A 21,518-nucleotide genomic window follows, 5' to 3' on the forward strand; every position below is an offset into this window, starting at 1 on the left:
AGTTTTTATTCATTTTTTTAATGTTTTTTTTAGATGTGATTATTGGTGAGGCACGTGTAGGGCGCTTGATGTCCACTAATATATAAAGAAACGTTGCATGCTTTAAAGCCAGATTCCAAACCAATCCCATCTACTTTCATTAAATTTGGGGGAAATTTCTTCCAAATAATGAATGTTAACTGTTTTCTACAACATTTATAAATAACTAAATTTAGTTTTTTTTTTTTTTAAGTTGGATTCGGATCACGTCAAGTTTATTTCAGAACATAGAGAGAAAGTAATGTCGTAAGATCGTATGTGCTGATGTGTCAATCATGCAAGTATTGAAATTGACTTATCTTTCGGGTGATTGATTCTACTCTTGGAAGGAATCCAAACTTTTTTTTAAAGGGTTGTTATATGTTTAGATATAAAAGGACCATCGTAACATGTGATGACGTTAATTCGTGACGTTGCTTGGTCAGAAGCACACGACAAGGGAGGACTATGGGTGTCGAGAGACCATCGTGGCATCGTCAATGGTACCCGGAGGGCAGTTGATGACAGTAAGTATTATATCACTCTCTTGCACCTCTACTTTTGATTCTTTGCTATTTATTGACTCTAATTGTTTAAAGGGCTCTTCGGCCACATCAATCACGAACATAAACCACTCGGGTTAAGCCCATTGGTCGTTAAATTTCACAGGGCCCAATAAACAAGAGGCTCATACAATATATACTTTTTTTAATATATATTTCTTTAATTGGGTGACAAAAATAGAAATATATAATTAGCATTATTTAAGGGAATTATTACTACATCTCTTTTCAACTACCTTTTTCCTTTTATTATTATTATAGTTTAATCTCCGGTTGGTGCAGCCGCCTCTAATATATGTAACCGAACATAATATATAGTAAACATTAGGTAACTTTAATATACAAAGCATAAATAAAAATATTTTGCAAGCTCAAGCCTGTTGACGAGTAAATAATTAAATAAAATAAAATGTGGAAAATGTCACACCCAATGACAGAGAAACCGACAAGGTTGTGATGTATTTTAGGGTAATTTAATCTTTGGGGTATTTTATTAATTATTTTATAATGAAAGTGGAATAAGATTTCAAGTGGAAGGCTACAATAGAAGAATCCAAATAACGATGGTCATTACAATTATTTTAGAGTTAACTAAGTTTAGAGATTATGAAATATGGAATTTTTAAAATGAAATGAAATGAAATCCAAAATATAAGAACAAAAAAAAAAATATTTTCTTTAATTTAATGTTACAAAAATATGTATGAAAATTTAAATATTTGATTTATAAAAGAGATTACATTATAATCTTAATTAATTTATATAGTTAAACAAGTAGTAATAAGAAATCGAAAATGACGAAAGATTCGATTAGATATTTTAACCTAAAGTTTAAGTAGGAATTAATCAACTCCCTAATCCCAAATATCACCGTCACATCACAAAGCCCATATATATATATATATAGTTAGTTAGTTAGTTAGATGCACATGAATGTAAATTTCGTATTAGGGAATTATGAAGGAGGAGACAAACGGCGGATTTGTTCTGCCATTGGATAGTTTTCCGACGAGAAACTCATCTATGGGTCGTTCCTCTCGTTCGTACTACTACAGAAGGACTTCTGAAGGGGTTCCGTTTCAGTGGGAGATGCTACCGGGGACACCCAAGAATACTCCGCCGCTCGTGGAGCCAGTTCCACTGCGCATCTGCCCGCCGCCGGTTGTGGTCAGCCTTAGCCTCTTGAAGCCGGCCACGGTTCAGAATAAACAGCCGCAGTTTCTATTATTTCGGCTGTGGAGGAAGCAGTCCAAGTCCAACAACAATTATTGTCCGTTGGATGACCATCGTTCGAAATTTGGATCTCCATGCAAAGCAAAATCTCGTACGCCGGCGGCGGAATCTCCCGGGCACTGGCGGTTTGGATGCAGTCCGTGGAGGATCAACCCTATTAAAATAGCTACTGGAAGGCGAGTTTAATTTCGTGTATTAACAATATCTTTTTTTTGGTGGATTTTGTAAATAAATAAATAAATATTTTCCTTATGAAACTTGTAAGGTGGATAATGTTAAATAAATTAATGGGAAGCTTATTATTATATTTCCTTATATAACTTCAATTAAGGCGTACCATTTATGGAGACCATGAAATGGGGAAGATAGTTAAAGAAAATTAGAGGGTGATGAACCTATCTCTTTTTTTAATTTTCGGATATAAATTTATGAGATGGAAAAATAAAGAAAACAAATTATTAAAAAAAAAAATGTAAAATTCAAATTAGGAGGGCATATGAAAGGGAGATATTTAAGGGGATTCAAAAAGTAAAATACAAATTTCCTTAACGATCTTAACAGATATCCAAATGAGTTTAATTCACTTCCCATTTAAACCCCAAACTCCCTCGTTTATTTAGCCTCTCTTTCTGGTATCGAAATTCACACAAAGGAATGGAAAACCCCTTTTCATTACTCCAAGCAAATGAATTATTCGTCCACAAAATCCTCTCGCGAAACTCCTCAGTCGGCCGCTCTGCCCGTCTCCCTGCCTGTCGCCTGCCCGGTCAAATCCCCTTCATTTGGGAAGCACAGCCCGGCCTGCCCAAGGACAAACCCTCTGAAAATCTCCAGCCACCGCCGTCGCCAAACTCCGTCGAAGGCGCCTCGAAAACTCCTCACCATGTCCCCAAGCAGCAGGAGGCAGCTAAGATTTGGTTTTGGATGAAGCCGAGGAAGAAACTGAGGAATGTGGTTAAGAAAAACGGTGCGTTTGGATCCTCCTCCTCATCGAGACGACATGTCAATCAAGAGAGTGAGTTTTGTAGAAAATCAAACGACGAGTCGTCATCGTCTTTGAGTTGTATTTCTCATTCTCTGTCTTCCAGTTCTTCGTCGTCCAATGGCTATGCCCGACGTCGGTCTAAACTCAGTAGCCTGGCCAAAGGGTTCTTACGGTGGGCCTTCTGATTTGGGTTTTTTTTTTTTTTTTTTTTTTTTTTTTTTTTTTTTTTTTTTNTTTTTTTTTGGTAATTTTCTCGTTATCAATTTCCATTTCGCACGCTTCAGAATAATGTAATTTGTGTATGCTTAATTTAGATTTTTTGTTTCAATTCACCAAAGCATTTGCAATTTTTCGTATTTTTGTATATATTCTTTTGATTAATAACACTTAATATTAACTGGCCTTTAATTATTAAATTAAAATTCGTTAATTTATTTTTACCGTAAATGTTTCTAATTCGATTCGAAATAATAAAATTTCGGTCGGTGAAACATAATTCTGTCCCTCTCTCGTGATTATTTGTATATTTATTTATTTATTTATTTGGTTTATTTCTTCACAATTTGATTTGAAGAAAATCCTTAATTGAGAGGAAATTAGCCTTTAAAGGAGCTCCGAAATTATTATCGACATTATATGCCTTCAAAAAATCATTATGTTTTTACTATTTTTAAAAAGGTTCATTTTTTATTTTAATTTTGATCTATAAAAGGTTAATTTTATAAAGGAAAATTGCAAATAATAAATTTTAATAATAGAAGTTTCAGAGCGTGACCATCCAACGAAATTATTAGGAAGCACCTTCTTATGAGTTATATCATTAACCCTAATTAATTTAAATTTAATTATCACCATAATTCATGAGATTTGCATTAAAAGCTTAATTGATTAATACTTATCAGCCATAGATATTGTTTCCCCTTTGTAAATATTACATTATATATATTATATATATTATATATATATGAAAATTTCGATATTGAACCGTGTAATTTGTTAGGAATAGGCATAAGGGTAAGAAAGTAAAAGTGCTATGTAATATTATATATGATAATTAAATAAAAGAAGGGTCTAAAAATGGCGGGAGGGATGCTGAACTGGTATTTCTAGGTTTTACGAAAACATAATTTCATTTCGAAGCCTGCTCTTCAATCTGTTTGCGATCAGTCACTTGATGCTCTTATAGGTTTTGAGTATTCTTCACTTGTAGTGTTACAGTGGAAGAACGATGTACGGGAGCCAATTCGACGGCAACGCTGCCTTCTCTGGTGGTGGATTTATGCCATCTCAGACCACCATGGCTCCTGATCATTCATTATCTCCGGCGAAGGTACGTTCTGTATCCATATGTAATATTAACTTTCATTCGGATTCCTTTTATTTCCGTGTGGACTACTAGTCTCCGCTGTTTGGATTTATCACATGCGTTTTAACGTATTTTCTGAATGAAATCGACTGCAGTTTGAAATGATTCGTACTCTGAGTGCTAATTCGTTGAATAATAGTTGAGTTCATAAGTTTTTTGGATTTGACGTTTGGTTCGTACAATTGAAATTATAGTTGGTATATGTGTTTTTGCCCCTATGTTTTCGGCGGATGGTAGATTCTTCTCCTCACAATTATTGGGAAAATTAAGTTGAATTTGTTTGCTTCGTCTATTGCAATTGGATTCACATGTTTTTATCTTTTGTATCTCCTTCAATTTTATGATCGCCGAAACGAATTCTTATATTTTGTGTCTTATTTGCAGAATCGAGACGTCCAAGCATTGCTTCCATTAACAGTGAAGCAGATAAACGACGCGTTTCTGTCTAGTGATGATAAATCAAATTTTGTTGTTGATGGTGTTGATGTTAATAATGTTAGTTATTGCACTTGTATGTTCTGTTTATTTTTATTTATAGAGTTGCTTGTTGAGCTGCATTATGTTCAGGTTAAGCTTGTAGGGATGGTGCGCAATAGAGCAGGAAGAATTACTGATGTGACTTTTGCACTGGATGATGGCACTGGACGGATTGACTGTAGCAAATGGTTTGTTTCCCCCCACCAGCACATACACCCATACCTATACAAGATGGAAAAGAAGTTAGATGCTTATCTCGTTGATATTGATTTTGTTTTTTGTGCCTATAGGGTCAATGAAGCTGCAGATTCAAATGAAGTTGAGGGAATATTGTAATGTTCTTTCTACCTTGTCTTAATAGCATTTAAAATATTCCCTCAAAACTGTAATACTTCTTGTGCGGTTATCATTTAAAATTTTCATGATTGGTTTTTCAGCCTTGCCTAGAATCTCGTCAGTTCGGATGGAACTTTGGAACTCAACATGTTGTAGACATGGAGTTTGATGGGAGTTCTTGGTTCTTAAGTTTTTTATATGGCTGTACTTTTTCAAGGAATTCTCTAATTAATTGTTATTAAAATGAGATCTATTGAGTCCTAAGGAAAATTTGTAAAATGACTGTTTTGAATTAAGCAATTCGGACTCTCCGCACACAAATATCAGGATTCAAGTAAGCTTAATTAAATCTGGTTAAACATGATTTAATCTAGTGAAACTGCACTACACCTCACTTTGTGGTCTGGATAGATCTTTATGAGTATGCCTGTGGGGTTAGGACTAAACCAGCAGTCTTATTTGTATGCATGTGCAGTTCCTTGTTCTGTCTTATAGTACGGGGGTTTTATGTATTGTTTTCCATCCATGGGATGATTAAGTTTGAACAGTCTAATTTTCCTTTTCCTGCGAAATGTAGACTGCTTTTTCCAGCTAAATGAACTATATAACTGTAGCCGATGCTACTATAGGGCATACAAATGCTTCATATTTATCTCAATCCTATTGAGCTAACAAGTATTGATGGAAAATGAATCGTGCTTGGAACCAAAAAGGTGGCTGGTTGGTTTTTGTAGGGGGAGGAAGGAAGACAGGGAGTTGTGGATTTTTGTGGCCTGTTGTCGCTTAGGAGGAGAGATCCCAGCTCTCTCGAATAGATGGATACTTGTTATTGTCTTTCTAGTTTCTACTCTGATTTTTGCGTCTGTTTGCTGAATCCCATTTCGTTGCAAGTTTTTCAATACAAAAGTATGGTTCTTCATATTTTCTAGTTTTTGTGCTGTTAATTGAGGTTTGCAGGAGGTTACGATAGTTAAAAACCTAAGAGATCTCCATGAAGTTACAATTGTCAATCATTTAAATGTTTCTTGTGGCTCTTCTGGATTATTTTTCCTGTTTAACCTGAAATTAAATCTGGAGTGTTATGGATCATTTGGGGGAGGACTCTGCTTATTTGGACTAAGTGATGCATCAAGCCATCTCTGAAATTTATCCCCTTTTATCTCATGTCATTTAAAAGTTCTCGTGCTTCAGGGATGGCATGTACGTCCGGGTCCATGGCCACTTAAAAAGCTTCCAGGGTAAAAGAACGTTGAATGTCTTTTCTATCAGGTACTGTATAGTTTCCCCTCGGTTCTTTTTAGGGATTTCTTGGCTTTGTTATTTCTGAGGGATTTGTGGTGGGAGTTCATAAACTGCGTTAACGCACTTTTTGAACTATACTGAATATTAGTATATTTATACTTTTAGCAATTGAATTGAGATGAGGCATTTCAGAGCACTGTTTTCCCACCAAATTAAATTATTGCGGTGCTTGTTCTCTGTAACTTATGTACATGATTTTTGCTGCGTGGGGATTTTGATATAAGATATTTGGCTTCCAGGCCTGTGACGGACTATAATGAGATCACAAGTCACTTCATCGAATCCATATATGTTCATTTTTACAACACCAGATTACGGGTATCAATCAAGCCGTTTCAAATTTTCAGTTGATGTCTTGATTAGCTGAAAAGTAATATCTCGTCTTACATGCTTCTCCTTTTGGGTTATTGTTTATGTTGTGCTGATAGAAGCAACAAAGTAGTAGCATGACTCCTCAGCCACAGATGGCAAATTTATCTAATACGCCTGTGAGAGGATATCAAACTCCCATTTCAAATCAAGTAAGATCCTGGTTCAATTCACATAATATGGGCGGCGGTTTGTTTATTCATCCTTCTAATGATCTTTTTTCAGTACTCTGGTCAAGCAGGTGGTGATGGTTGGAAGAACCTTGAGCAAATGGTCTTAGATTTCTTGCAACTTCCTTCATGCGAGTGAGTGCCTTTTAACAATGATACAAAGTCTGGAATGCTCCTTCACTATTTTTTTTTTCCCGCTCATTGATTTCTTAGATTTAATTTATTTAGAATGTATATATATATTTATATTTCTTGTGTTCAGTACTGAGAGGGGCGCACACCGTGATGTCATTGCTCAACATCTCAAAGTTCCACTGGAGAAGCTCATGTATTACTCTCTATCTCTCACCTCTACTTGACAGAAGAGCACTGATCTTGCAAGTAGGGTTATAACTTAATATACCATTTGGCTTTATTGTTTTGCAGGCCGGCGATGAAAAATCTAGAAGAGGAAGGCCTAATCTACTCGACAACTGATGATTACCACTTCAAATCAACCGCCAACGGTTGACGTCTCTATCATGGCGTTACTAATGAATTAAAGGCAAGTTTTATTTCCTGCCGTAAGAAACATTATTATCTCAAGTTCCATTAACTTTTTATACTTATTTTGACCGTGATAAATATTGTTCTCTCAAGTTCCTATTTATCTTCTCTTTCTCTCTCTGGATTTTAACCTCAACTTCACATGTACACTGAGAAAAGGCAACCAGAAACACAAATTCAAACACTCCCCGCCGAACTCTCTGCCAATCCCCTTTTTTCTGTTCACTCTTCAGGGTGTAAATGAGTCGTGTCGGATCAGTTTCGTGTAAAATTTGGCTTAAATTTTAATGCCCAGGGTTCTACAAATTAAATTAGGGTTCTGCTTAATTAGCACAGGTACCCGAGCAAATTAAAAGTTCGAGGGGGGCCTGGAAAGAGGGTCGAAATGAGAAATAATTGAATTTCGTATAATATATGCTTATTTTTCTTGTTGTGAAAAATATTTTTGGAAGAATTCCAAGCAATTTAGGCGAGTATTATATATATTTTTAACTTGCTTCTCTCCCTACACATTTTCTCTTACCAACCTTTCCTTATGCAAGATATTTCTCATTGATAAATATTCTTTTTTGAAATGCTTCTCATTACCAATTTCTCTCCCTAAATTATTATTATTATTAATTTATGTATCCTAATTTCTCGTGAATATTTATTTTCTTTTTTGTATATTTTCTCTTGCAATAAGTATTAAGACTTCGAATACAAATCTGTTTTGATATGACAGGAATGGAATATGATAATAGAAGAACGGAATAAAGTAGTATAATAAAAAGTATATATTTTTTTTGGTTATTTTATTTTTAAATATTTCCCATAATGAAAGAAACAAATATATCACATGGAATAAGTAAAAGTTTTTTAGTCCTCTGTTGGTTGCAGCTTTGGACCACGTTGGATATAATAATTCCCCACTAACATATTATTTGTTTTTTTTGGACTCCAACAATAATTGAATTTGGAACCATAAATAAATAAATAAATATAAGTTCAGGTCTAGCTTATGAATTTTTAATTTTGTATGCAATAGGTATTTTGATTTTAGAAAGTGACTTTCAAATGTCTAACACGTTTAATTTTTTTATAAATAATTTTGTATTTAATAGGTCATTAACATATTTAATATGTTTTTTAAATATGCATATCTTCTAAACTTTTTAGAATTCCAGTAAATATAAATTTTAATTTTATATTTAATAGATAAATTATTAATTCAATTTTTACCAAATTAAAAGTTTAAAAACATATATTTAAAAAATCACAAAGTAAAATGATAATTAACTTAATATATTTTTTTTAATTAATGGACTTACAACATCACATGCCGCGCCGCCGTGCACCGTCTGACTTCTATATTACTTAATTAGGCTTAAAACTCAAGTAATTAATAATGTTAATGAAACCCAGGGGACAAGTTTGAGCCATTCCCACACTTTAGATCTAAAATTTACACTCATTTTAAAATTATTTAAAATACTTTCTACATTGATTTAATTTTTTTTTAATGTATATATTTGTCTGAAAGGCCAAAATATGATTATGGCATCATAAATTCTATCCAAAACTAATCCTTAAATTTTAAAAATTTATCTTTTTCAGTTAATTCATTTAATTTTAAAATAAGTTTAATACAAAGATCATTTTTTTTTCATAGAAAAGGACAAACATTAAGATTCATTATTAATTTAGAATTTTGTCCTTATCATTATTTATACTATTATCTATAAAACCAACTTTTACACATAGATCGTTAGTCGATATACACGAATAATAGTATTTAAAATAATGTCACATTAACGTTTCAATTTTAATAAAAATGTCATGTCAAGTTTTATTAATTAGTTTAATGGAATTATTTTTTTTTATAAAAAGAAAATTTTTTAAAAATGTTATTATATGTAGTTAGTAGTTGTGGCCCAATATTCTTTACTATGTGAAGGAATATTGGGTGAGATGGAAAATAATGAAAGGACAATTAAAAGTGTTTGATTTGGAATAAAATAAAATAAAATAAAATGAGCGAAAAATGTATTTATTTATGTAAAATTATTACATGGCATAACATCAATAAACCTACCAACTATAATAACTATAATGGTTGGTCCAATAAGAGTGGCACTGTCACAGCCCAATTATAGGCAGCTAGGCATGGCATGGGGAGCACTATCATTCACCAAACCCCATTTTTATTTTATAACAAAATAATTAATGAATTAAATCTTCATTATTCTTTCAAATGTGTATGTGACATTAACATATCTACTCTTATTAGATCGAAATCACTATAAAACTATAAAATTATTTGATTTGACTTCTATCGTTTTTGTTATTTTTAAAATATAATTAATCAATTAATTTATTGATAATAAAGAAAAAGATAATGGAGTCTTTAAAAATAATAAAAATTTGATAGGCTGTTTTGTTGAAGAAATTTGAAATTTTAATTTAATTTTATAATTTTTGAAATGGCGTGCTTATCGGATAAAGTATATAAAGCATAAAATATAATTATTAAAATAAGAAGAAAAAAGGAAAAAAAAAGAAAAAAATCATGCAGCCGCATTTGTAATGGAGAGAGAGCGGCTATACTATTCTTCATTCATTTGATTTGATCGAATCAGAGTCTCTTCCCCAACGTTTCGACGCGACAGGTGGGCGAAATTCTTTGCTTTTCCCTCTTTCTCTCTCAAAATCTCTCAACTTCGTATCCTATCCTCCACCAATCTCTGCAAATTTCCTCCCAATCCATGGATTCCTTCATCCACCTTCAATTTCCCGCTGTTTCTCGGTACTCTTTTCCTTTCTCTCCTTCATCATTCATTTCTCTTATTTTTCTCCGCTTCCCCGGTTTTATCATCCTTCCAGATTTCATGCTTGCAGGTCTCTATTTGTTTCCTTTTGGTGGTAATGTCGTGGATTCATTATGGCTTCCGATTCTTCATCTGAGGGTAATCCGCCTAATCCATTTCGTTTTTGAGTCTTTCATTTCCTTCTCCCCCTCCACATCGGGGTTTCTTTATTTATTCATCTTTCTACTAGTCTTGAACTTGGATTCTTAATTTTACCTTCTACTTCTGCTGGTATCGTAATCTAATTTTGTTGTTCCTTCTTGATGGGCTTCCTTCCATGCCCCACCTGTGAATTGTGGTAGTGAGGTTTTAGTGGTTTTGGTTGAATTTGTTCCATCTACTTGTTTTACAGCATTGATGTGGAACTTCTGAGATCACATTTAATAATGACGCTGCTCTTCAGAAATTTGTGCCGACCATTTTTTTATTTCTTGAATTTATGGATTATAATTTAGTGTGTGTCGATAGCTGATGGGCGTTGCCTGGATAATCTCTTTGACAATCCTGTTCGAGTTCTTCAGTTCTGCTCATTCTTTACCTACTCGTGTCGTTGACAGTTGTGTGGATTGCATCCACGTCCAATTATTTGAGTACTCTTGCTTCTTGGAAGATTAATTTGGCGAGCAGTCAATAATTGCATGAGAACTGTTCATTTTGTTTAATTGCACTGTTGATTTTCAATCACAGGAGGGTCTTAGAAAGGATCCAAACTTCAAAGCTAAGGCTATATGGTAGTTCAAACGGGTTGTGTTTTGGACTCAACCTGACTCAATTCAACCATATAGTACTTAGGTTGGGTAGACTTCAGGTTGTTGTGAGTCATTTGTTCTTTTTTATTTTTTTATTATTTATTTTTTGCTGAAAAAATTGTAGTATTTTAAGGAATCATGTATATGTTTTCTCACAAGTCGAACGTGATATTTTATTTTATGGAAAATATTGATCCAAGGATTTGAAACAATTTTTGTCTGGAAGACGTTAGAATTGAAAAACCCCTCCAAAGTTATTGAGTGGAAACTTATATTTGAATCGGTATTGTTCACCCAAAATTAGTTTTACTAATCCATGATTGTTCATCTTATCCGAAGTCAAACCCAATCTGATTCAACCCAAACAGGACGCCACCTGGTACCTTTTTGACGTTTGATTTTATGTTTTGTTTCAACTCTGATGTGCATCCTCGTGTATGTTGGTATTAGGAACTGCTCACGATCCATCAAGGTACAGTAAGATGAGTATGGAGGAGAAAAGGAATTTGGTCTATGAAATATCGGATCAGCCAAATGCTTCTGATCTGCTTCAGTCCTGGAGTCGTCATGAGATTTTAGAGATCCTATGTGCAGAGATGGGGAAAGAGAGGAAATATACTGGATTAACAAAACTGAAAATAATTGAGAACCTTCTGAAAATTGTAAGTGAAAAGAAATCAGGGTCATCTGAGGATGTAACAGATCTTGACAGTCAGTCTTCTCCCTGTGTTTATCCAAAGATTACCAAAAGGCAAAGAAAAGTTGATCAGCCAGCACGGCTACCTGTTCCTGCAAACCATATTCCAATCAGTAGCACTAGGAGTGACTCAAATATTGCAGTATACTGCAGAAATTCGGCATGCAAAGCTACCTTAAACCAAGAGGATAGATTTTGCAAGAGGTGTTCATGCTGCATTTGTTATCAGTATGATGATAATAAGGATCCTAGTCTATGGTTAAGTTGCAGCTCTGACCCACCATTTCAAGACACTTCATGTGGTATGTCATGCCATCTTGAATGTGCATTGAAGCATGAAAAATCTGGGATTTCTAGAGGACTGCGGGCTGGAATTGAAGGGACTTTTTGTTGTTTATCGTGTGGAAAAGTCAATGACTTGCTTGGGTAACTACCCTGATCTTTATATCTGGTTTTAAACTATTATTTTATATAAACGTTCATTGAATTTGAAAGTATTTTCAAAAGTATGCCTCTTATTTGAAACATCTTTTTTCTTTTAAAACATCGATTGATCTTTAGTCAGTGAATCGAGTAATGTAATTTACATGTTAACTGCCTTGTTATTGCGTTGAAAGTGCAAAGCTATTGTTTTTTATTCATTCTAAAGCCGATACTGAAACTGCCATCGTATGAAGCTTTTGAAATATCTATGCTGCTGTTATGATCAATCTAAAATTTAATATTTTTCCTCTTAATTTGTAGCAAAATTATTTGAAAGAGAACGGATTTGTAGTTATGTAGGAAATTTATCAGAAAAGGTTTTATTTTCTTAAAAAAATTATTTTGATTGCTTCGCAATTAAAATACTTGAGGCAAGTGATTAGGTCTTTATGGATTGAATCAAATAGGACAGCAAACCTTCTGGGATTGTAAAGTTTGTTTGTTTGTTTTTATAATGTCTATGGGTCTGGATAATGTTGTTCAAGTTCTAGACAAACTTCAGAGATCGAAGATGTTATGCTGTCCTTCTGCATCACTGTTGCAAAGGTGACACCGGTGTGGGGAGAAAGCAGCAGATGACGACATATTTCTTATCTGTCAAAATAAGAATATCAATGCAGAGCAAGGAGGATTAGGCTTTCAACCTTCCTGGATAGTGAATTGGAGTTATATAAACCTAAACTTCCCAATCTTTCAAAATTTATTCCTGAAAAGTTTTGGAATTCTATTAAATGTTGTAGTTCACGCGTTCACGAACTCTGTTCAAAGTCTTGCTACATCTCTCGATATTTCAATATCATCTTTTTCCGTACTGCATTTATCTCCCTTGAACATTTAGACTTGACTTTATCGTGAATGACACAAAGATTGAACTTTTAGGTGTTGGAGAAAACAATTGATGAAGGCAAAGGAAACCAGAAGGGTGGATATACTGTGTTACCGCCTCTCTTTAAGCAAAAAGCTTTTGGTTGAAGTTGAAAAGTATCAAGACGTTCATCAGATTGTGGATGAGGCTGTGAAGAAACTTGAAGCTGAAGTGGGTCCTTTGACTGGTGTACCGGTTGGTACGGGCAGGGGCATTGTTAACAGACTTTCTTCAGGACCAGAGGTTCAGAAACTCTGCACGTTAGCCATTGATACACTGGACTCCTTGCTCTCCACGAAGATCTTGCACCAATTGCCCAGTTCCATAATACAAGGTAATTTGTTTTATGTAAGGCTCCTAACTTTTTTTTACTCATCTCAATTTTCTTTACTATGATTCTGGAATAGCCTCTTTATGGTCACCACCTTGTGTACCTGTGCAGCTGCACTGAAAGTAATTTTAGCATGTAAGATGATTTTTGAATTGATTTCTAATATATTTTACTTTCAGGTGCAACAGAACTAAAAAAACATTCATTAGAAACGATCTTTGTGTTTTATTTGTAGTGTTCATTAAAAATTATTATTATTATTAAAAAAAAAAAAAAAAAAAAAAAAAAAAAAAAAAAAAAAAAAAANACAGTAACCAGTCTTTTGTCACTATTGCAGATACTAATTTGGTTGGTAGAAACTTCGTAAGGTTCGAAGATGTTGATGCAACAAACCTTACAGTGGTTGTGGGTACTGAGGATGTTTCATCTGGAAAAACTGCTGGTTTCAGGATATGGCATCGAAAGGCATGCGAAATAGATTACCCTATGGAGCCAACTTGCACCTTGTCTCAACCCAATTTGAGCTCTGTCGTCCGAGGGCTGACCCCATCTTCAGAATATTATTTCAAAGCCATTTCCTTTGATGAGACAGGAGATTTGGGGATGTGTGAAGTTCAGGTCTCAACTGCTACTGCTCGGGAGGATAACACAGACTGCTTGGTGACTGAAAGGTGTCAGAGTCCTGTGACCAACTTCAGTGAGCTCTCAAATCCATCTTCGGTAGAAGATGAAACTAACAATGTAGTACCTTGTAGCGACCAGACTGACAGTCGAACAGGGAGCTATCTTTCATATTGCAAGGATTCTAACAAGATCTTGACGGCTAACCTGTCTAAGGATGCAATAAACTGCACCGATGTCAGTGGAAGGGGAACGGCAAAAGATTCTGTATCATTGTTGGATGAGGATCACGTTACAAGGAAAAGCTCCATGCTGCCTGATCCCAGTGTTTCAAAACTTGAAGACGGGCATTCCTCTGATGTCCATATCATTGAAGATACAAGCATGAATAACGGGTCAAATTCTGCTATTCAAGAAGGGACTAAATGCGCACCATTTGTTAGCAGCTCTGAGGCTGGATTGCCAGTTACTCCTTGCAAGATGGAAATACTCAAGGATGTTCTTGGAAGGAGTGGTCGATTGAAGTCTAGCGCCAAAGATCGAGAAACAGGGTCGGGAGGAGAGGAACGCCGACATGGCAGAACATCCAAGAAGAGAAGTGCAGAGAGGCAAGATGCTGATTGTGCAGCCAATGGCATATCAGACAAGGATTTTGAGTATTATGTAAAATTGATTAGATGGCTAGAATGCGAGGGGCACATAGAGAAGAACTTCAGACAAAAATTCTTAACCTGGTACAGCTTGAGAGCCACAGCACAGGATGTTAGGATTGTGAAGGCCTTTGTTGATAACTTCATTGAAGATCCATCAGCCCTTGCAGAGCAACTTGTGGATACCTTTTCAGAATGCATTTCAATCAAGAAAACATGCGCTGTGCCTGCTGGATTCTGCATGAAGCTTTGGCATTGATCATATCAGTGGTAGGAATTCTTTAGATACATTTCTTTCTTTTTCGATGTAAACTTGTCATCAATTGAATTGGGCATCATCTGAGCTCTGTTTAGAATTCTTATGATTTTAACACATACATGTCATCCACATTCCCCACTTTTAACATTTCGATCAGATTTGTAGCTGAGTATGATTTAACATTCTTACTTATTCATTGATCCCATTTAGTAATTAATTTATGAAACTTCTTTCTGGAGTTTTGACTGCCTTCTCAGCATGATTATAATTCATTTAAAGGCAAGCTGTTTCATGTTCGCAATTAAGAGTCCGAGTTCTTAACATTGCTTGAATTGAGGTAGAACGGCATTTTGAGGACGAACAGAGCTTCAAGGAAGAAAGCAGTGGACTAAGCTATATTCAATTGTTACAACAGTTCAATAATTCCTTATCAACCCCAGTAATTACATTTGTTTTCAAATCATAAGAAGAACCATATGAGCAAAAAACTAAATAAAAAATGAGAATTCATGTTACAATCCTCTTCCGCCGAACCCCCTTTCTCCTCGATCCACTGGGAATATAGGGAAGACCGGTGCCAACAGTTCATCACCGAAGAACAGAGCAATAGACTAACCTGGGTGGACCTAGCCAAATCAATTATCTACCGTGTCCCCTCAGCCGGCAACGGCCGGTTGAACCCGCCACGACGATTCATGTACTGCCTAGGCTGTCTCTTGGTCACTGCCCTAACGCCACTCACATCAGCACCGGCAACCGGCTTGCCCTTGGTCGAATCGAAACCCACGGGAATACCTAATTTCTTCATCATCTCAATTTCATCCTCATCAGCCATGGTCTCCTCTACTGATTCTCCGCCACCAACGCTATCTTTATTATTCTTATGTTTGTGCTGCTCCTTCGCAATGCCATCAACGAAGTCAGACACTGCTTTCTGCCGGTCCTTTTCATCGTCCGCAGTCAAATCCCGGCGATGACGCTTCCTAACATGATCCGGGGAGGGTGAGCGATGCCGGCGGCGAAGGGATCGATCCTCAGGGGTACGAGAAAGAGATCGCGACCGGTGCCGGTTCGGCGAGCGGGTGCGAGAGCGTGTGTGGCGGGATCTGGGGCGTTCAGGAGTATGAGACCTTTTACTCCTGCCGTGCTCCCGTTCATGGTCACGGTCGTCTTTCTCCCTACGCCGTTCCCGGTCCCGATCACGATCTTCTCGATCCCTACGCCGGTCACGTTCACGGTAGTCACGGTCTCGCTCCCGGTCTATATATCTATCACGGTCCCGATCTTTATCTCTGTCGCGTCCTCTGTCTCGATCTCGTTCACGGTCGACCATGGTGGATTTGCAATCCCCGGTAGTAAGCTGAGAGTGAAGGACTTGGCTATCGGATTAGGGGTTTAGCGATTGAGAAGAAAAAGCCCCTGGGTTTCCCCAAAATTACAGAAGGACAACGTTATCTCTCTTGTGTTGGAATGGGCCTCCACACAATTCGTGAAGAATGATTGGGTTATTGACTTTCTTTATGGGCTTCTAACTTGGGCTGTTGGAATGGGCCTCCACACAATTCGTGAGAATGACTGGGCTATTGACTTTCTTTATGGGCTTCTCAATTGGGCTGTGTTGGAATGGGCCTCCACACAATTCGTGAGAATGACTGGGCTATTGACTTTCTTTATGGGCTTCTCAATTTGGCTGTGTTGGAATGGGCCTCCACACAATTAATGAGAATAACTGGGCTATTGACTTTCTTTATGGGCTTCTTAATTGGGCTTTTAATTTGCTCAGACCAATGGGCCTTTAAGTTCCCCAGATCAGTTTGTTTGGGCCGAAACAATCCATCATTCAAGTCCACTAAAAATTAGTATATAGGGGTAGGTTTATATCATAAAACAAGGCGATTAGAATTAAAAAATTAAAAAATTAAAAAAAAAAATTAAAAAAAGAATGGGAAAAACAAGGGCAGCTCAACCCCTACCCCATCTCCACATGCATACTCTTTTCCTCCTCTTTCTTGGGACCAAACCCAATAAAAAACAACCTTTTCGTATCGTTTATCTATAAAATTTAACATTTTTTTAAAATACTTATAATAATGTTAAGTTTTGAATGTAATTACTGTCAGATTTCACATTGGTCGAACATGAGAACGAAACAAAACATCTTTTATAAGAGTGTAGAAACCTCTCTTCAGAATGTACGTTTTAAAACCATGAGGTTGACGATGATATGTAATAGACTAAAATGGACAATATCCGACCAAAAAGAAAGAAGAAAAAAAAGGGGAAGGATGCATGTGCAATGAACTCGTGAAATATTAGAAAGAAAAAAAGAGTTGGTCATTTCTTTTTTCTTTATGTGTTTGAAATTAATTGTTGTTATAGGCGATGCCTACTTTGTCTTTGTTGGTTGGTGATAGAAAAAACATCCCTTTCTCTACCTTTCTGTCATCATTTATTAATTATATATTTATATAAATTTTTAATGTATTATTTCCACCCGTAAATATATAAACTAATTATAACTCAATTAATTAAAATATTATTTTAATATAATTCAATTGCTTTAGATATATAATTTCGATTAAAAGGTTAAAAAGTCCCCTCGTATAAAGTTTGGGTTCATTAGAGAATCATTACAAAATAAGTTTAATCTTAAATCCAAAAGCATCCCATTATTATTAATCTATGCAAAATTAGCCTTAAATTTTGAATTTTGTTTAGTTTATAAGTCCAAGATGTTCTTAAAAGTAATACTAAATTGATCAATACCATAATTGAAAAAAAAAAAAAAAAAAGTGGGGGAAGAACACAGGTGTAGCACAACAGACAATGGCAGTAATCTGTCTAAAAACCATGGAGAGTCCCACACGTACTCTCACACCCATTATACTATACGCTTCACCACTGCCATACACCCACTCCTTCTTCTTCTTCTTCTCCTCCTTCTTCTTCTTAAATTCATTTTTTCTCTCAACCCCCACTTCTCCTTCTCTCTGTTTCAATTCTCTGTTCTTATTTATTCTTCTTCTTCTTCTTCTTATTGTTGGTGATTTGCATGAGTTCGGACCATTCTCTTCCGACTCCGCAAAGAATGAAATACATTAGAAGCAACAGCTTCAGACGCCTCTTCTCTCTCAAACGACGCACTTTAGGAGACGAATCCTCGAACCCAGATGTCTCTGAGAACAGAGATTGCATTGTTCCTCAGCATTCTCGAAGACCCTTTTGGAAATGCTTCTCTTATGAAGAGATTTTTGAAGCCACCGATGGATTGAGCTCAGGTACTGTAAAAGCAAGACAAAAATAAAGAAGGGTTTCCCCCAGTTTTTGGTTTTTGTTCTTTTTTTTCAATCTACATCGTATAAGGTCTCTGTTTTTCAATGTGGGTCTTAGATAACTTGGTCGGAAAAGGGGGCTATGCAGAGGTTTATAGAGGGATTTTAAGCGACGGTGAAGAAATTGCAGTGAAAAGACTCACGAAAACCTCCATTGACGAGAGGAAAGAGAAGGAGTTTCTTACTGAAATTGGAACCATAGGACATGTCCAACACACAAATGTTCTGTCTCTTTTAGGTTGCTGCATTGACAATGGCCTTTATCTCATTTTCCGCTTCTCCTCCAGAGGCTCTGTGGCTTCTCTTCTCCATGGTAAACAATTTCTTTGTTCTTTTGGACAACCCCATTTGAAAATTTTACCTTCCCATTAGCCAAATGAGCTTCAATTTGAAAATCCTGTTCTTGCAGATGATAATTTGAGTCCAATTGATTGGAAAACAAGGTACAAGATAGCGATTGGGACAGCCAGAGGCCTTCATTACTTGCACAAGGATTGCCAGAGGAGGATTATTCATAGAGACATTAAGTCTTCAAATATTCTTTTAACAGCAGATTTTGAACCTCTGGTTTGTCATTCTCATCCACTGTTCTTGTCTGAAATTTTGACAGCAATGTTTTCCTTTTCCTTACATGAAATCACAGTGTTCTTGGGTTTTTGGTTTCATAGATTTCAGACTTTGGGTTGGCTAAATGGCTTCCAACCCAGTGGTCTCATCATTCAATTGCTCCTATTGAAGGAACCTTTGGGTAAATGGCAGCAACCTTTCACTTTCTTGGATCGAATTAACTAGAAAATATAGTTTTTCATAAGAGGGTTTTGATCATCCGCAGGCACTTGGCTCCAGAATACTATATGCATGGGATTGTAGATGAGAAAACAGATGTTTTTGCTTTTGGAGTGTTTCTTTTAGAAGTAATCTCTGGAAGAAAGCCTGTTGATGGATCTCACCAAAGCTTACACAGCTGGGTATGCTTAATGATTTGATCAAATATATATTATAAGTTCATCCTCAAGAACGAACAATCATTTCCATGGCTTGTTTCTCTATCAAACTCTTTGATTCAATGAAGAAAATGGTAATTGGTTGGGAGTCTTATTTCGATTTTCGAACATTTTCGCCTTTTGTTTTCGATAATAACCATACACTTTATTTATTTGTTTTGTTTCTAAAATCAGTGGTAGGTTTCTTTGGGAGTTAAAACTTAACCAAGTTGTTGATAATTTGACTTTTTGGCCATGTGGTTGTGCTGCTTTAATCATACACTAACTCTAAGCAAACACAGGCCAAACCGATATTGAATCGAGCAGAGTATGAAAAGCTGGTAGATCCACGACTTGGGGGCGCCTACGACGTTACGCAGCTGAAAAGATTTTCCCTTGCAGCTTCTCTATGCATTCGAGAATCTTCGTTGTGGCGACCCACCATGACCGAGGTACCTAACTCTATTCTTGCAAGAATAATCTATATATTTGCAAGCTTGCCTTTTTTGTATTATAGCCATAAAGCTTTCTAATCATCATCAAATGAATCATCCTACTCTAGATAATGTCGAAATCCTTATGCTATTTCGTTCCGAACAAGAACTAGTTAGATGTTATAGATAGAATTTTTCTTTTGGACTCTTGAACTTAAGATTCTTATAGAGAACATTCTTCATTAACAGTAGTTTAGATGTTATGATCTTGAAGGTCACAGTCCTCACATTAGAAGTAGAAAAATTGGATTCCTTGTAGTGATGATTTTGAGGAAATATGGATATGGCAATCACATGTGATTAATGTTGGCAACTAGCTTTTTAAAAGAATGCTTAAAATCACATTAATGGAGGATCTGATCTTGACTTTCTCTTTCAACTGTTCATTCATTTAGTGAATGTGATCTCCAAGCAGTCAAAAAAAAAAAAAAAAAAAAAAAGGAGAAATGTAGTTTCGGGTACACTGTTAGCAGATATTGTCCTATTTGGGCTTTTCATTTCGGGTTTCCCTTCAAGGTTTTTAAAACATGTCTGCTAGGGAGAGGTTTCCACACCCTTATAAAGAATGTTTCGTTCTCCTCTCCAATCGATGTGGGTTCTCACAATATGGCTTTGAGATTTTCATACACGGATATTAAATTACAATGCAAGAATAGCAAATTCAAAAGTGACCCTTTTTATGGCTGTGCCAGCAAAGGTGAAGCTAAGCAGAATGGTCTGTTTTCGATATTGACAGGTACTCGACATCATGGAGGATCGGTATGTCGATACCGAGAGGTGGAAAATGCCAGAGGTAGAAGTAGAAGAGAAGGATGATTTCTGGGGCTTTGAAGAGTTGGAATATGAATGGGACAGCTCCTTCTCCATCCAGTCCCCATAATAATTCAATGTAGGGCAGAATTGAAGAGCCTTCAGAGCTTCAAGTTTGATTAAACAATGTCCAAACCACACAATAGAGACAGTAAACTGTGTACATATTCAGGTAGATTGAACTGATAATAATGCAAATCTTCTGTAAAATCAAAAAAACAAAAGATGATCCCCTGCACCATATTCTGAATTTAGAAATGGCTAATTTTGACGAATCAACAACCCGACACGACCTAAACTCATTCATAAGTCGATCATTACAAGATTGAACGCCAGTAGGAGTCTTTTGTTCTTAAATTTTACAAGAAGCTTTTGAACCATCAGAAATGATTGAAAGGGATGGATGAAAACAGCAAATTTGTGGATGAAAACGTGGGCTGCCAGGCATTTAAATCAATAAGAATTCATTGGTGGGGTTCATGGAACAAGTGCATTTTTCATATCTCATGACCCAGAATTGTCGGCTGGGATTCTCAAAATTTTGAAAAAATAAAAAGAAAAAGTGGTGTACTGTTGTTCATGTGAGCAGGTTCAGGGCCCTACTTTACACAACTTGAGAATTGTAAATTTGTTTGCTTCTTCTTTTTTTATTCATTGCATAATATATTATAGCTTACCCCTAAATTAAATTAAATGTATAATATTATAATCAATGAAGATATAAGACCTGTCAGTTCAAGTTTCTTTATCAGTACTCCTTCATATTCTATGATTTGGTAAATTAATTAACATACTCATTCAATTATTCACCCATAATTAATGGTTATATTCTATGGAACTAACTTAATTATGGATTTTGAGCAACGATACAATAATTTCATCATGACTCATATGATTTGAATTTTAGCTGATACTGATTGTTTCTTTGTTCGACTATATAATATCATTAAAATTAAATTGGGGTATCACAATCAAAGCAATTGGGTATCAAAATCAAAGTTGTCTTAGTAGATGTGAAATCATCCAAATGAAT

The 21,518-nt window shown here is 35.6% G+C and overlaps 3 protein-coding genes and 1 pseudogene across 6 annotated transcripts; 3 read left to right on the forward strand and 1 right to left on the reverse strand.

Moving 5' to 3' along the window:
• The first annotated feature begins 3,884 nt into the window (after positions 1 to 3,884).
• LOC111780676 (replication protein A 32 kDa subunit B-like) lies at positions 3,885 to 7,679 on the forward strand. 3 transcript variants are annotated; one of them, XM_023661143.1, is made up of 11 exons: positions 3,885 to 3,899; positions 4,010 to 4,129; positions 4,550 to 4,660; positions 4,733 to 4,830; positions 4,933 to 4,974; positions 6,170 to 6,247; positions 6,520 to 6,598; positions 6,709 to 6,801; positions 6,875 to 6,954; positions 7,082 to 7,147; positions 7,246 to 7,679. In XM_023661143.1, exons 2-11 carry the CDS (start codon positions 4,028 to 4,030, stop codon positions 7,328 to 7,330), a joined length of 834 nt encoding a protein of 277 aa, XP_023516911.1. In that variant the 5' UTR covers positions 3,885 to 3,899; positions 4,010 to 4,027; the 3' UTR covers positions 7,331 to 7,679. The 3 variants fall into 3 exon arrangements, with proteins under 3 accessions (XP_023516911.1, XP_023516912.1, XP_023516913.1); XM_023661144.1 differs by having other exon boundaries at positions 3,894 to 3,909; XM_023661145.1 differs by lacking the exon at positions 3,885 to 3,899 and having other exon boundaries at positions 3,906 to 4,129; positions 6,712 to 6,801.
• A 2,254-nt stretch (positions 7,680 to 9,933) lies between these two features.
• LOC111780064 (VIN3-like protein 2) lies at positions 9,934 to 15,041 on the forward strand. 2 transcript variants are annotated; one of them, XM_023660338.1, is made up of 5 exons: positions 9,934 to 10,150; positions 10,228 to 10,310; positions 11,411 to 12,083; positions 13,020 to 13,339; positions 13,674 to 15,041. In XM_023660338.1, exons 2-5 carry the CDS (start codon positions 10,286 to 10,288, stop codon positions 14,864 to 14,866), a joined length of 2,211 nt encoding a protein of 736 aa, XP_023516106.1. In that variant the 5' UTR covers positions 9,934 to 10,150; positions 10,228 to 10,285; the 3' UTR covers positions 14,867 to 15,041. The 2 variants fall into 2 exon arrangements, with proteins under 2 accessions (XP_023516106.1, XP_023516105.1); XM_023660337.1 differs by having other exon boundaries at positions 9,935 to 10,150; positions 10,243 to 10,310.
• A 192-nt stretch (positions 15,042 to 15,233) lies between these two features.
• LOC111780065 lies at positions 15,234 to 16,317 on the reverse strand (annotated as a pseudogene).
• Positions 16,318 to 17,721: 1,404 nt separating this feature from the next.
• LOC111779828 (probable receptor-like serine/threonine-protein kinase At5g57670) lies at positions 17,722 to 20,761 on the forward strand. The gene is made up of 7 exons (XM_023659988.1): positions 17,722 to 18,144; positions 18,257 to 18,511; positions 18,608 to 18,765; positions 18,867 to 18,946; positions 19,031 to 19,166; positions 19,484 to 19,633; positions 20,412 to 20,761. Exons 1-7 carry the CDS (start codon positions 17,919 to 17,921, stop codon positions 20,553 to 20,555), a joined length of 1,149 nt encoding a protein of 382 aa, XP_023515756.1. The 5' UTR covers positions 17,722 to 17,918; the 3' UTR covers positions 20,556 to 20,761.
• The last annotated feature ends 757 nt before the right edge of the window (positions 20,762 to 21,518 follow it).

This window comes from Cucurbita pepo, chromosome LG18 (assembly GCF_002806865.2).
Source record: "Cucurbita pepo subsp. pepo cultivar mu-cu-16 chromosome LG18, ASM280686v2, whole genome shotgun sequence".
In the NCBI taxonomy this organism is placed as follows: Eukaryota; Viridiplantae; Streptophyta; class Magnoliopsida; order Cucurbitales; family Cucurbitaceae; genus Cucurbita; species Cucurbita pepo.

What these genes read in the sequence shown, in the direction of transcription:
- LOC111779828 (XM_023659988.1), top strand. Translation starts at nt 17,919, where the DNA reads ATGAGTTCGGACCATTCTCTTCCGACTCCGCAAAGAATGAAATACATT. An exon ending in TGTGGCTTCTCTTCTCCATG is followed by an intron (nt 18,512 to 18,607) that starts GTAAACAATTTC and finishes CTGTTCTTGCAG; the next exon opens with ATGATAATTTGAGTCCAATT. An exon ending in CAGCAGATTTTGAACCTCTG is followed by an intron (nt 18,766 to 18,866) that starts GTTTGTCATTCT and finishes TTGGTTTCATAG; the next exon opens with ATTTCAGACTTTGGGTTGGC.
- LOC111780676 (XM_023661143.1), top strand. Translation starts at nt 4,028, where the DNA reads ATGTACGGGAGCCAATTCGACGGCAACGCTGCCTTCTCTGGTGGTGGA. An exon ending in CGGATTGACTGTAGCAAATG is followed by an intron (nt 4,831 to 4,932) that starts GTTTGTTTCCCC and finishes TTGTGCCTATAG; the next exon opens with GGTCAATGAAGCTGCAGATT. An exon ending in TTGAATGTCTTTTCTATCAG is followed by an intron (nt 6,248 to 6,519) that starts GTACTGTATAGT and finishes TTTGGCTTCCAG; the next exon opens with GCCTGTGACGGACTATAATG.
- LOC111780064 (XM_023660338.1), top strand. Translation starts at nt 10,286, where the DNA reads ATGGCTTCCGATTCTTCATCTGAGG. An exon ending in AAAGTCAATGACTTGCTTGG is followed by an intron (nt 12,084 to 13,019) that starts GTAACTACCCTG and finishes TTGAACTTTTAG; the next exon opens with GTGTTGGAGAAAACAATTGA. An exon ending in GCCCAGTTCCATAATACAAG is followed by an intron (nt 13,340 to 13,673) that starts GTAATTTGTTTT and finishes TCACTATTGCAG; the next exon opens with ATACTAATTTGGTTGGTAGA.